Source organism: Ips typographus, linkage group LG7 (assembly GCF_016097725.1).
Source record: "Ips typographus isolate SLU linkage group LG7, UJ_Ityp_2.0, whole genome shotgun sequence".
Lineage (NCBI taxonomy): Eukaryota > Metazoa > Arthropoda > Insecta > Coleoptera > Curculionidae > Ips > Ips typographus.
Window position 1 is genome coordinate 4,263,519 of NC_138428.1, and position 13,096 is coordinate 4,276,614.

General features: G+C 35.6%; 1 protein-coding gene across 1 annotated transcript in view; it reads left to right on the forward strand.

Annotated features, from left to right (window-relative positions):
- The window catches only part of mirr (iroquois-class homeodomain protein mirror), a 30,232-nt gene extending 19,320 nt beyond the window's left edge, over positions 1–10,912 (forward strand). Inside the window, exons 5-7 of the mRNA XM_081983501.1 lie at positions 7,265–7,421; positions 7,485–7,632; positions 8,273–10,912. Of these exons, the coding sequence (XP_081839627.1) occupies positions 7,265–7,421; positions 7,485–7,632; positions 8,273–8,907 (940 nt within the window). The 3' untranslated portion in view covers positions 8,908–10,912. The remainder of the gene's footprint in view (positions 1–7,264; positions 7,422–7,484; positions 7,633–8,272) is intronic.
- The last annotated feature ends 2,184 nt before the right edge of the window (positions 10,913–13,096 follow it).

Here is a 13,096-nt window from a genome sequence, read left to right on the forward strand (position 1 = left end):
TATTGCAGGAATAGTCAGGCCCGTAACTGGGTAAATGCAGTTTAAAGAAGTGATTTTTCATTAGTTTTAGTGTCAGTACAGTCTGACTGAAGTAAATATTTATTACAGCCCTGGAAACTAAGTTCACTTTCCTGTCTACTAAAGTGAGGATGCCACAAAAACATGATTTTTAGTTGTAGTACTGAATTAACAGTAAAAATGATATGAACATCTTTCCCAGAAATGTATTTTTTGAAAAATACATTTCTGGGAAAAGAAAAGGAGGGGGGAAGAAATGTAATTTTGTCTGGTTGTTCTGGTTCAGACACGATCATCATTGTCAGTAAATTATTCACCACATAACAACATAATTCATCAAAATATACCAGAAACCGTTAATTTGTAGGTTTATCTACATACAAACTAATAGCATGAAGATTTCATTTACTAATAGCTTTATAAGTTGCAGTGGGGACATGACTTTTGTCCCTCATCCTTTTCACACTTCTTAGCGATTCAGGCTACCATCATCAGAGATTAATAAGCGTTGCATCAAAACCGAAACAAAAAAAAAGAAGTTTTTTCCTCGGATGACAGTCTCGTTAATGGCCGACAGCTGGGTTATATACAGAGTCGGTTTTATGGTCGAACGCACCTCAACCCGTTTTGCGCGTAGAGGTGGTACCATCGCACGCCATGATGGATTAGACATCGGAAAAAATTAACATTGTGTATTAAACCCTGATTATGCAGATGCGATTTTAACGAGTCTAATTTGGGGTGGCAGAGACGAAAAGGGGTGGTTAGGAGTTTTCTTCTTTATTGAGAAAGCGGTATTGTTTTGTGGAATCAATCACGACCGTAATGTGCTCCTTTGAGCCCGGGGCCGACGTTTCTGGGCGTTTTTCCAAGTTTTCAACTAATTAACCAGCGTTTATTTTCGAAAACATCGGTTAAACACAATGGAGGACAGTTTATGAATGATTATACCCGGGCCGGTACTTCGTAACGAGTTTTGCTTGTCTATTCAATTTTTAACCTTCAACTCACTAAATGATATTTAACCTGAAAATTTGTACTCGTTCATTATGTATGTGTACAGAGTGATTCGTTTTGCACCACCTCAACTTCTTTGTAGTCTTTCAAAGAAATTTGTACATTTGTAACAAGGTTATTGATTGATTATAAATTGCTTGTCAAAAAGAATGAAATAACAAAGTTTTTGGTCTTTTTTGAGCGGCTGTTTCTTCAAATTGTTTTACTCGATTTTATTAATTTTTTTGAGGATTAAAAGATATTTTCATTCTTTTTCTGATGACCTAGATGATCTTTTTGAAAGTTGCCACGGATCCGAGTATACAGGGTGTAACTGTGGTGTAGTCAAAAAACGAAAAATTCGGTCTAAACCAATTTCTCGCAAAAATATTTTTTGGATTTCACAATAAAATTTATCGAGTCTTGTGAACAATAAGTACGGGATTAGCAAGGTTACACGTAAAACTACTTAATTTAAGTAAAAAACTACAGGGTGACCCAAACAAATTTTGATAAAAATTATATGTTTTATCATAAATCTTAGCAAGAGAATTAAAATAAACCAAAATTTAAAAATTTTGCAACAAATTTTGTAAACGGTCCTTAATCGCCAAACTGGCGAAAACGTCTAGAGATATTGACCACAAGACTCGATTAAGGTTGATGTGAAATCCAAAAAATATTTTTGCGAGAAATGGTGTTAGACCGAATTTTTCCTTTTTTGCCTACACTTCAGTCACACTCTGTATACTCGGATACGTGGCAACTTTCAAAAAGATCATTTAGGTCGTCAGAAAAGTAAAGAAATTACATTTTAATCCTCAAAAAAATTATTAAAACCGAGTGACTCAATTTGAAGATATAGCCGCTCAAAAAAGACTAAAAATGTTGCTGTTTTTTGACGAGCAGTTTAGATCACCCCATTACAAGCTTCATTTCTAATTTTAGAAGAAAACTATATAAATAAGATAGATGAAAATGTTTGATACTAATCTCTACTATATTTCTAGATAAATTTTAATTATACAGGGTGTCTCATAAAATTAAAAGTATTAAAGCTTATCACAAGAAGGTCTAAATCATTCTGTAGAAGAGCTGTAGAGATTTTATTAAAATAGAACATACATACTTTATGCAAAAATGCTATGAAATGTTTCTTTTTCTTTCTGAACTTTGACAAAACACCAAAACACTCTTTAAAGTATTCAAGTTTAAGAATTTAAATTTTGTTGTTTAAGAGCTAAAACCACCATTATGCTTTTTGAACATATTGATTGCTTCAATTTTTACTAAACTTACTAAAATTAATTCTATAGCTTTAAAATGTAATTTTTAGTCGGTTTTAAACTTTGATGGACCGCTGTTTCTGTATCACAAACCTAGTTGGGTATGTCAGTACTTCTCTGGAGTCTGAAAGGCTCTGATGTACCACAATTTGGTTTGAAAAACCCCAGAATTACAGAAATAATGAATAAATTTTAACGACGATACAGGTTTTGTAGACGTTATCACAGAAAAATAGCTGTGGAATTTAATTTCTGACATGAAGCTTTAAGGTTTGCGTTATACTATGTTCTTACTGCAATTTCTGAGAGATCGTAAATCGCAAAACCATTGAAAGTTAATAAAATATGGTAGGTGTCCACGCAATGCAGTTCAGCATAAAATATCGTTAACTTTCATGAAGTATCATTAAATTTCCGTGAAAGTATTTACACTAAAACAGCTCAGATTACATTTTTTTATCTTTTTTTAGATGCACTTTTTTTAGGTCTGTTAATCAGAAAGTGATTTCGTGGTGGCGCTCTCATAACAATGCGATCCAGAAACGAAAAAACGACAAAGCGCCAAGGTAAAAAAGCATCAAAGCAATTTTTTCTCAAAAGATAATTAGTTGTTGCGTTGATGTACGTAAAGCTAGTTGACGCCAACAAGTCTTCTTTACATAACGAGAAAAGTTTGGAGAGCATAACATTTCGCGGAACTGAACGATAACCTAACGACATGACCCGCTAAAATTTATGGTTATTTATTAAACTATCGTTTCAATTAGTAAAAGTAATTCCCGTCCAATAAACATTAAACGTATCGTGTCCAGAGGATGCATAAATCATGACAGTCGAGAATGTGAAGCAAACATCTGTTAAAAGAACTGGTCGACGATATTTCGCGCCGATAAAGCGGTAGAATTTTAATTGACTCCCGATTAGATTATTAAGCGTTTTCGACTGGAAAAATGGCGTCCTTATCAATCATATGAACAACTATGAAAAGTAAGAGAAAAACTACGGTCGTCCTCCCGAGTACGACGATATTCATCCCACTTTTCGCAAAAGTCTCCCCCGGGAAAACTGACTGTCAACTTCTGCTGAATAATACATCAGATTATATAGTTATAATTGAAACTGCGACCTCCGGGACTTGATGCCATTATTTCCATTTACACTTATTGTTCGAGGGGGATAAGCCTCCGGGCTGGGATTTTACAGGGCCGGGGATCGGTCCTCGAGATCTTTACACTCGCCCAGGTTTTAATAAAGATTGATTTAAATTCCTTTTCTACCCCGGTCTTTCTTAAACTTGTTTAGGGCTTTATGCCATCCTACGTCCAAATTAACTCCCGACTTTAACACCTCAATAACAATAAGTTTGAAATTTTCCACTAGAACTGTTTTCCTCTACGGTTTCAATCGAATTTGTCATCTGGTAGACTGATTGTTCAGTATGAGTTAATCTTGTTGTCGTTATATAGTTCAGGAGAACTATATGATGATGTTTCTAGTATAGTATAGAGAAGTTTTTCTGAAGTTTTCACATCCATCCAGATTTTTAACTATATTCTACAAACTTAGATGAGCTCTAGGTTTCTAGACTGAAATCTAACGGGATTTTACTCATTTACAACTCATTTTCCAATAAATTACCTAGTGTCATAGTATAAAACTTTGCTATACTAATTGTCCTTTTCAAAAATATCATTAAAGTAATAAACGCTATCCTCAAATCTAAAGCTATTTCACGTCATTTAGGATATTAAAGTTACACTTTTAGAGGTTTTTGGGAGCGCATTATAGAAAGAAATTATCCCCATAGAGATTAAAAGTTAAATTGACGCGAATGTCGAAATTCGCAGACACTAAAAAGAACTGAAAAAAAAATCGGACAGGAGCGGCCAAAACCGATCGGATTTAAAATAATGCAAATCCCATTGCGTCCCCAGCATCCACGAAAATTGTATGTCTTTTACGTCAGTTTTTTGGGTTTTTGTTGACATAACTGCTATAAATCTTATAATTGTTATTAGTCGAAGAACTAATTTAAGGATTAATAATAGAGGGAAAAAGTCTAAAACTACGTTGTGTGAGGCCAAAATAAAACCAATAAAACACGCTTACATAATAGAATAGATGCAACGGCAGAAAAGTGTTCCGAAAACGAATTTTATTGCTAATTCATGGGTGATCAATTACCAGGGGCAATTCAATTATTCTGACCGATTATTGAAACCTTTTATTTCCACCTGCCAATTACCCTTCGAGAGTTTAGTTTATGAAGTAGTTATAAGGATTTTTTATTTCCATTTCTCTATTTTTTTCGTCTGCAACTGAGTTGAATGTTATTGGAGATACACCAGGGTCCCCCCGGTATAAGTCGATGTGTGCGGTCAGGACGACTCATTCACTATTTTAATAACAAAACAATAATTGTGTAATTAGTCGTTCATGCCTATCGTCACTCATATTTACGAAATGATTAATTTTTAATTGACAAGCTTTAAATCTTTTAATGAATGGCTCCGGCTGTTTACTGGCCCCCGTCACGTCCCGACCCGCACCATACAGAGTTATTAAAGATACGTTATCGATCCTTTTTAGATCCGCGAAGGGCAGATTGCGCTGACTTTTTCATAAACACCGAGACAGATCCGTTTTAATATTAACGACCCCTACGTGCGAATCAGTCACATCTGCCGCTTTGTCAAAAATGTCAGCAAATTTTTCTGGTGTTCCCGACGGATAATGCGCCCCCCGAGATGAACACGACAGGATTTTAATATCCTAGTGACGAGGAGAGTCTTCCACTTTTTTCCCTCCCAAAATGTCACTCAAAAAACTTCACGACGCGATAATTAGAGCAATGGCAGTAATTTATGCGGTACTACCTTGTTCTAGATTTCTCATTTATTTTGTTCGTTTAGTTAAATTGCACTTCCACCGAATATGGCAGATCAGCTACAATAATCATCCGGACCTTGATGAGTTTTCGTATAACAAAGATATTCCAATGGAATCTAACATTCTATAGAACTGTTCGATTACGGTTTTGCAATGTATCATATTTAACTGCTTTCAGAAATTACACAAGAAAATAGCACCAAACATAAAATAAAAGACAGTTGACATTAAAGTTTCTAAACCTGTTCCATAGATACTAATACAACCAGTTACACAACCAAGTCTCTTTTGTCCTCAGTTCTGTTTTTCTTGGGTTCTCGAGTACATGGTATTTCTAAATAAATGCTGCAACAAAATCTGTAATTTGTCTCCATGTTGCTCAGAAAATTAATAAAAGAAACTCAGAATTTTTGTAAGTTGATGTTGAGTAAGATGCATTTTGTACCAAATGTTTGCAATCTTTGCATATCTGAAGAAGTTTAACAAGAAGAAATTTAAATGAGTCTCAGATTAACAGAAATATAGTTTGAAAAGCTCTACCAGCTATGCTAAAAACAATTAGTTCATTAACTATTTTTGTAATACTGTTTACAACTAATTGTCAATACAAAATGGGAAAATGTGAGTAATTAGGTATATTCTCCTCAATATTAGCAATCAAAATTAAACCACAATTCTTTTTATATTAATTATACACTCGCCAGCAACATTCTTCATTATTATTTGATTTCGGTCTGTCGTTATCACATAACTAAAATCAATTTTCTTCAACAGGAAAAAACGTTATAAACAATAATCTTGGAATATCTCATGGTCTAATTTTTTTTTTATTTATTGTTTCTCAGGAATGTCAAGTACTTAATAAATTATTACATACAGGTACCGCCCTATTTTTAGCATTGGAAATCCTTGTATCAGTAATATTACTTGCAATCGTTTAACATACTTTAAGTCAGTCAATCATGACTTATTATCATTATCTAACCTGAAATGGGGTTGTAAACCGTGTATATTAAAAAGCAAATGCATAACTTTTCTCAAATAATTTAGAATTTTTGAAATAATTGTGAGGCCAGACAAATACTGAAAATATTTATATGTGGAATCAAAAATACGTTCTATTGATTCAGGAAAAAATTAGGAATTAGTTTAGCTTCTATTGATTTTCAGTAGAAGAGATTACTTTGTTGGTTCATAGATAGACTTATCAAAAATTCGAAGAAACTTTGGTTATAAAAATCTCACTAGCATTTCTTGTATCAATAAGTTATTAAGTCTCTATACCATATTTTTGTTTGTAATGTCTTGGATTACTGGCTCTCTGCCATGATTTTCATCAAGCTAGAACCAAAAACAACCAATGCACTGCTTTTTCTTTTACATGTTCTTGCAAAAACAGAATTAAATCAAGGTTCAATGGCTTAAAATCAACATGAATTTAAAAGTAAAACCCGTTAGTCCTTTGTTATGTTGTAACCAAATTTTGCTTTTTTATTGATGTTTAATGTGGTTTTGCTAATTACAGATTACTTTTTAGTGTTTAGATTAGAAAGGTAATTTGAAAATTAGAGAAAAAACCTTGATTTTCAACTGATCTGTTGTTTATCTTGCCTTCTTAGGTATTAAGTATTGTTATTAATTTTAAGGGTTCGTACAGTGTACAGTTCGATCTGATTTGATTGATGAGTTGTACGATTTTTGTTACTTTTGATTTGGCAGTTTCCTCCATCATATCTATACCAGAGACATTAATGCCATGATTATGTGTGTAAACTAATCTAATTCTTCTCGTGAATTGACCAACTGGCAATCGCATTGAAACCGTTTTGGGGGTAAAAAATCCGTACAAAAAGTCGTTCTGCCATCAGGAAATGCGACCGAAGTGGGCGCTTATTAAATCGCGAAGCCGGAAATAATAACTCAACCCTTCCGAATGTATACGTGATTGCACGCCGTGTTTCCATAGAGATTGCTAATTCGAAAATTCGGAGGGCGAATCGCTCACGCGCCGCTGCTTTCCAATCCTCAAAACCGCGTTCCACCAGGACCGTATTCAAGTAATTTTGTTGTTGCAGTTACGCCATGGACCTGAACGGGGCCCGTAGAAAAAATGCTACCCGCGAGACCACCAGCACCCTCAAGGCGTGGTTGAATGAGCATAAAAAGAACCCTTACCCTACCAAGGGGGAGAAGATCATGCTGGCTATTATCACCAAAATGACTTTGACTCAGGTGAGTGATTTGCTTCTTGTAGTAGTTTCTTAAATTGAACCTAACGTGAATGGTTTGTTTCAGGTTTCCACGTGGTTTGCTAATGCCAGGCGAAGGCTGAAGAAGGAGAACAAAATGACCTGGGAGCCTAGGAATAGGGTGGAAGACGATGATAATAATAACGACGATGATGATCAAGACCACAAGAGTACTGATGGAAAAGATATTCTTGGTGAGTTTGATTTTCAACTGAAATAACTATCAAAATATTTATTGCAAAAATTTACTTATGTTTGGGGAACATCCGATCCTTGCCGTTATCTCGAGTGTAAGTTCAACAAAGTTCCAAGCATTTCCTGAGTAACACTTGGAAATACCGTTCTTATCTCAAATATTTGTCATATACTCTAATTTTGCTGGGTGTTCTATTAATTTCTGTGGTAATGCCCACTTTTTTACACCTTTGATTTCAAATCCATAGTGGTTAACCAACAACAATATAACTTGTAAAAGCATACAATCAAACCTATACCTGCATGGAAACTTATGCTTATCCAACCTTCTGTTATTCAAAATATGACTCATCAGTGCATAGTTATCAACTCTCTTTCCTCCTCCAGTTCTCTTCTACATTTACATCAATCCTGTATTGTAAAATCATCATAAGGTCTTACTCAAAAGTTATTATTTGTTGATATATGTTCTGAAGTTGTCCCTCGTTAAGTCTGTTGTTGAAGAAGAGATGAGATGAACTGCTCCAAAAAATGATAGCATCAAATCGACTGAACAAAAGTTCAGAGTGTCAGTAGCGTTACTTATTTTACCTTGTAAAATGTTTTCGTTAAGTAGTTAACATGCTTTTTTTATTGCAGACTCAAAAGATTCAGGAACGGCTTCGAGTGAAGATGGAGACCGACCACCGCATTCACGTCTAGCTCCAGACACTCCTTCAGAATGGAGTGAATCGCGACCAGACAGTGGTCCGGACAGTCCTGAAATCTACGAGCGTCCACCCCACCCTGCCTTCCTTCCGCCTCGATCATCGGGCAGCCCGTCACAGATGAGCCAAAGTGTCCCTACCAAGCCTCGAATTTGGAGTTTAGCCGATATGGCCTCCAAGGAGACCAGCGATACGTCCCCAGGATCTACTTACACCAGTAGCAGGCTAATGGCACCGTTGGGCAGTAGATTGCCGCCTCCCGGGTTGCATACCTCTCCCTACGCTCGACCTCATGACTTTTACAGAAGTCTATACGGGCCGGGAGCGGGACAGGCAGAGAGTGCCGCCCACTCCAACCTTTTGGAAACATACCAGAGGACGCTGGCCGCCCAACATAATGCGATCAAAACCAGTTTGACGGGTGGCACATCTGCGACTTCCAGTGCTCCCCTAGGTTTAACCACCCAATCCTCCAGAATGTCCCCATCATCGACGACGAGCTCGTTGAGTTCCGCGGGAGGTGCCGACAGTCCTGTGAAACCTGTGGCGTTGAACAAAGTTTCATAATGCGTGGTGTGGTGACTCTTAACGTTCTATCTACCTCTGTGTGGACACTTTCTGATTTCGCTTCGGTTGTGTTAGATTTCGTTCACTTTAGTTTTGTTTTGGCCACGTGCGCTTTTTCATCGAAAAAGACCAAAAAGGACAATACTACTTAAATAACAATAGTTTACATAAAGTAACAGACGCCTTTCACTTCTTTGACGTGCTGTATTATATGTGATATATTTAAAAAAAACTCAATTGTCTGTTCCTTTAGGGCGCTCCTTTTTAGACTGTGCTTCTGATCGTTTTCAGCTCTAACTGTTCGTGATCCTCACATTAAAAGGTGCAATATTCGGATAAATGTAGAGCTGGAAACTCTTTTTTTTTTCTCTAAATTTTATCAATTCTTTTAAAGATCCTATGCACTTAATAGTAACTACTACCATTCAAACCAAATGACATTGGAACAACATCAATTGATGATAACTCGTCTTCAGTTTCAGGATTTTACTATGATCAAGTGATGGTATGTTAAAGTAATATACAATTCAATTAGTAATTACTCTTACAACACTAGAAAAAATTGATATGATCGTTAGGGTTTATATGTATTTTTCTTTGAGCCTACTCAACTAAACCATTTTTTGAGTAATCTGATTGCTTTCAGTCGAATTGCTACCAATATTATGATCGCTGGGAAATCCAACCAAGCAACTTCCAACTTGGTTCACTTCTCCACTACTGAATGAATTGTTTTAGGTCTCCTCACTATTTTCTTTGAATAGTATTTTTTCAGTTGCCACAAACCATATTATGGTGTCTAAGAGTTCCAAATCTTCTTGATGCTTTGCAGGTTTGGTTGTTCTATGACAAGATAAAAGTATTTTCTAAAGGTTTCACATTATTTTCAACAAATAGTATTTACAAATTTTGGCTTTTATCTGATTTATTTTCAAGCCTCTATTGGATTGCCTGGAGATCTATACATAAGAACAATGAATACAGCTAATCTAGAAAACTCAAACTATTCAAACTTCCCAAAACAGTGAAAATAATCGTACCTAACAAAACTCAAATATAGTTTAGCTAATGTTAAACTCTCATTTATATGCAATGTTGCCAATATTGATCGATGGGCAATAAATAAAATCACTTAAGGAATGACGTGCATTCAGACTATTAATTCCCAAATTAGTTATGTAACTCGTTTCAGAATGCAGTTTTGGTAGTTAGTAAAGTAATTTTTTCCATTATATCACACATAATTTGATTTATATGTGGGAAACCTTTCACTCACAACTGTTTGGGAGATAAACCAATAAAGTTACCTGATTCTCTCAGTGGTTGACTTTACTGCAGCCCAATTTCTAAGTTTTTCTAAAAGCAAAATACGTATTAGGTGTAATCATAATATGAATAGTTAGTAATAATGAGACGTAGCCCATTTCTGACATAATGGGACGAGCCATTCATCAATTACTTTGCTAATTAGGAATGTTTATGTCCTATATGAATAACAATTGTTTTGCATGGATGGATTGTTAACCAGAATAGTGCATACGGTCTTTAGAGAGTTAATAGTATTATTTGTACATAAAGCCACTGTCCAAGTTTGAGACAGTATAAATAATAATTTTATTTTGTATTATTGTATCTATATGTAAATGTAACTAACCTTTTAAAAACCAGATCAATAGGTGTAGCTAAAGCGTTATTATGTATTTAAAAGCTGCTCTTATTATTATAGATCGTCGTAATAAATAATAAAGCTATGTTATTATTAAAAAAAAAAAACGTAATCAGTGGAACCTAGATGCGCAATAATCAACGCGAAAACCAAAAAAAAAATCTCGTCTCGTACTTTTTACGTATTTTTGTCCGCTGCTAACAGTTATGTCCATTTACGAGCTGATCTTTTGTTTTTAAAACATATCGAATATTATATATTATACCTATAGATCATCAAATTGTTGACAGTCATGTGTAAAGTAAGCTGCAATAAATATATCGAATTATTTGAAACTTGTGAGCGGGTTTTACTTTATATCCAAACTCGGGCATGAGCCATTCATCAGCCGAAATTCCAACCGGACATGATTCCTATTGACTAGAAATTTGGGACCACCTGAGTCTGGGCCAGAAACGGTCGCAATGTATCTTTCCCATTGTCTTTCGAGTCCAGTATTTATGGTCGTCTGCTGAGTTTTTTCGTGTCCGCACTGTGACGCGATCATTCGTCATCATCTGCGGTCGTCACTCGTACACACGCAAAAGCAAAAACTCCAGCGATAAATTAGGCATGCACGGCCGGTAACGTGGGCATTGTTGTAAGTAGTGGCGACGACAAGCAATTAATTTTCTTATCAAATTAGCGAAAACAATCGGTTGTAAATATCCGATGGGTTCAGGTCCGGGTGTCGTGCCGTACCTGTCGACTGCTCCTTTTGTCCGCAACAGCGCTCGATTTATTCCCTCAAATATAAATTGAATCGTTTTCCGCTACGCTGTGCACCGTTCTTTGATTCGTCCTGTGTTAGTGTCCCGTAAAAGTAAATCAAAGCGTAACGGGACACGATAAATATTAAACCCGAGTAGCTGGTAATTTAGTGGCGGAGCCGAGCGGTAAAGCATCCGCGAAAGAAACGGCCAGATTCCTAATTCTGACGCCTCATAAAGCATCTCTCACCCGGCTAATTGGGCCGCATTTTCACGGCTTCAACCGTGCAACTCTCCTTTTTTTCCTTTTTTTTTTTCGGGGGACACCTTCAGGAGAAATATCGACAAACGGTAAGTCTGGTTATAGCAAAAGCGCACATGTTTTGACTCATTTCGGTTCTCTGAAGTTAAGTATTTTGTATTTTATTGTAATTTCCTTAAAACTGACAGCTTGTTTGATGGTAATGCATCACAACCGCCTACATGGATTGCGTTAATAAATGCTGTCAGACAAACGATAAACTGGTATACAAGACATTAATGAATATGGTTTTGTCATACTGGAAAACTCGAATATGATATTCAAGGTGTCCCCAATGTTCCTTGCAGCTGGTGAGGTTTCGGATACCTCGAGCACTTGGCTCTAACTTAACATATCTTCAGTCTTCTCAAATACCCGAAATTTTCATAGTGGTGCTTGAGGAACAAGCACCCTGTATATGTGGCAAAAATAAGCCTTTATTCTCATTTTTAAAAAAAGATTCTTAGAGAGGAGAACTTAGTTTCTGGCCACCTAAATCTCCGGAATTGATCCTTATTTGACGTTCGTTTTTAGGCACTGCGTTATTGTTCTCATCCATGTGACTTTTACTGTGTTTAGTCCATCTTCTATTTAGCATTTTGTACTTACTTTTAGTAGTACATAAATAATAATGTGACCTTTATCAAAAAGAACAAAATTCAAATTTCTTTACCTATTTATTTTTCCTCTAGCAATATTATTTAGGAATGAAGTCTAATTTGTGATTCTGGATAAAGAAAATGCACAGGTGGAAGATTAAAGTACGTGATTGACTGTTTTTGTCAAATTTTCGTAAAGAAATCAGACGGCTTTTGAGAAATTATAACAACTAAACAGAAGAAGAAAAAAAGCCCAAAAATGCATTGTTGGGCCTTTGTCTTGCATCGTTCTACTTAAGCTAAGCTTAAGTTAAGCTTAGTTCAAACTGTAACTTTTTTCACCTGTTCTGTCCATTCAACTTACTCAACAACCAAAACTCGGTTTAAAATATGACTGCGCAAATGGGGGTTAACCAGTTTCAGTTTTAGCAACTGCCCTGCTTCTGGAAACCAATTCACCAACCTAATTTTGTAAAACGGTCACGTGATCATAAATTAAAACTTTACCTTAGTCAAAATTAAAATCTTGAAGTGCTGAAACGATCTGAAATATGATAGCACGTGACTTAAATACCAATTATTGTAATGTTGACAATTTAAAATTGGAAGACTTGAAAAAGCCACATATGTGAATTATGGAATGGTCACGTGACTTAACAGAGGAATCCAGTTGCAAAAGAAGTTTCAGTGATGGAAGATGAGTTAGAGATAAAAAATTGAATCTAACTTTGATAAGTAATGTCTGACGCTGTCCTTAACAGGAGAGAAAATAGACGTTAATGTGTAACTTGGTCATTTTGCTATTTTCATACATAAAGTAGACTAAACCATGTGTGCAACACGTTTTTGCGCATCAACTTTGCCTAACTGATTA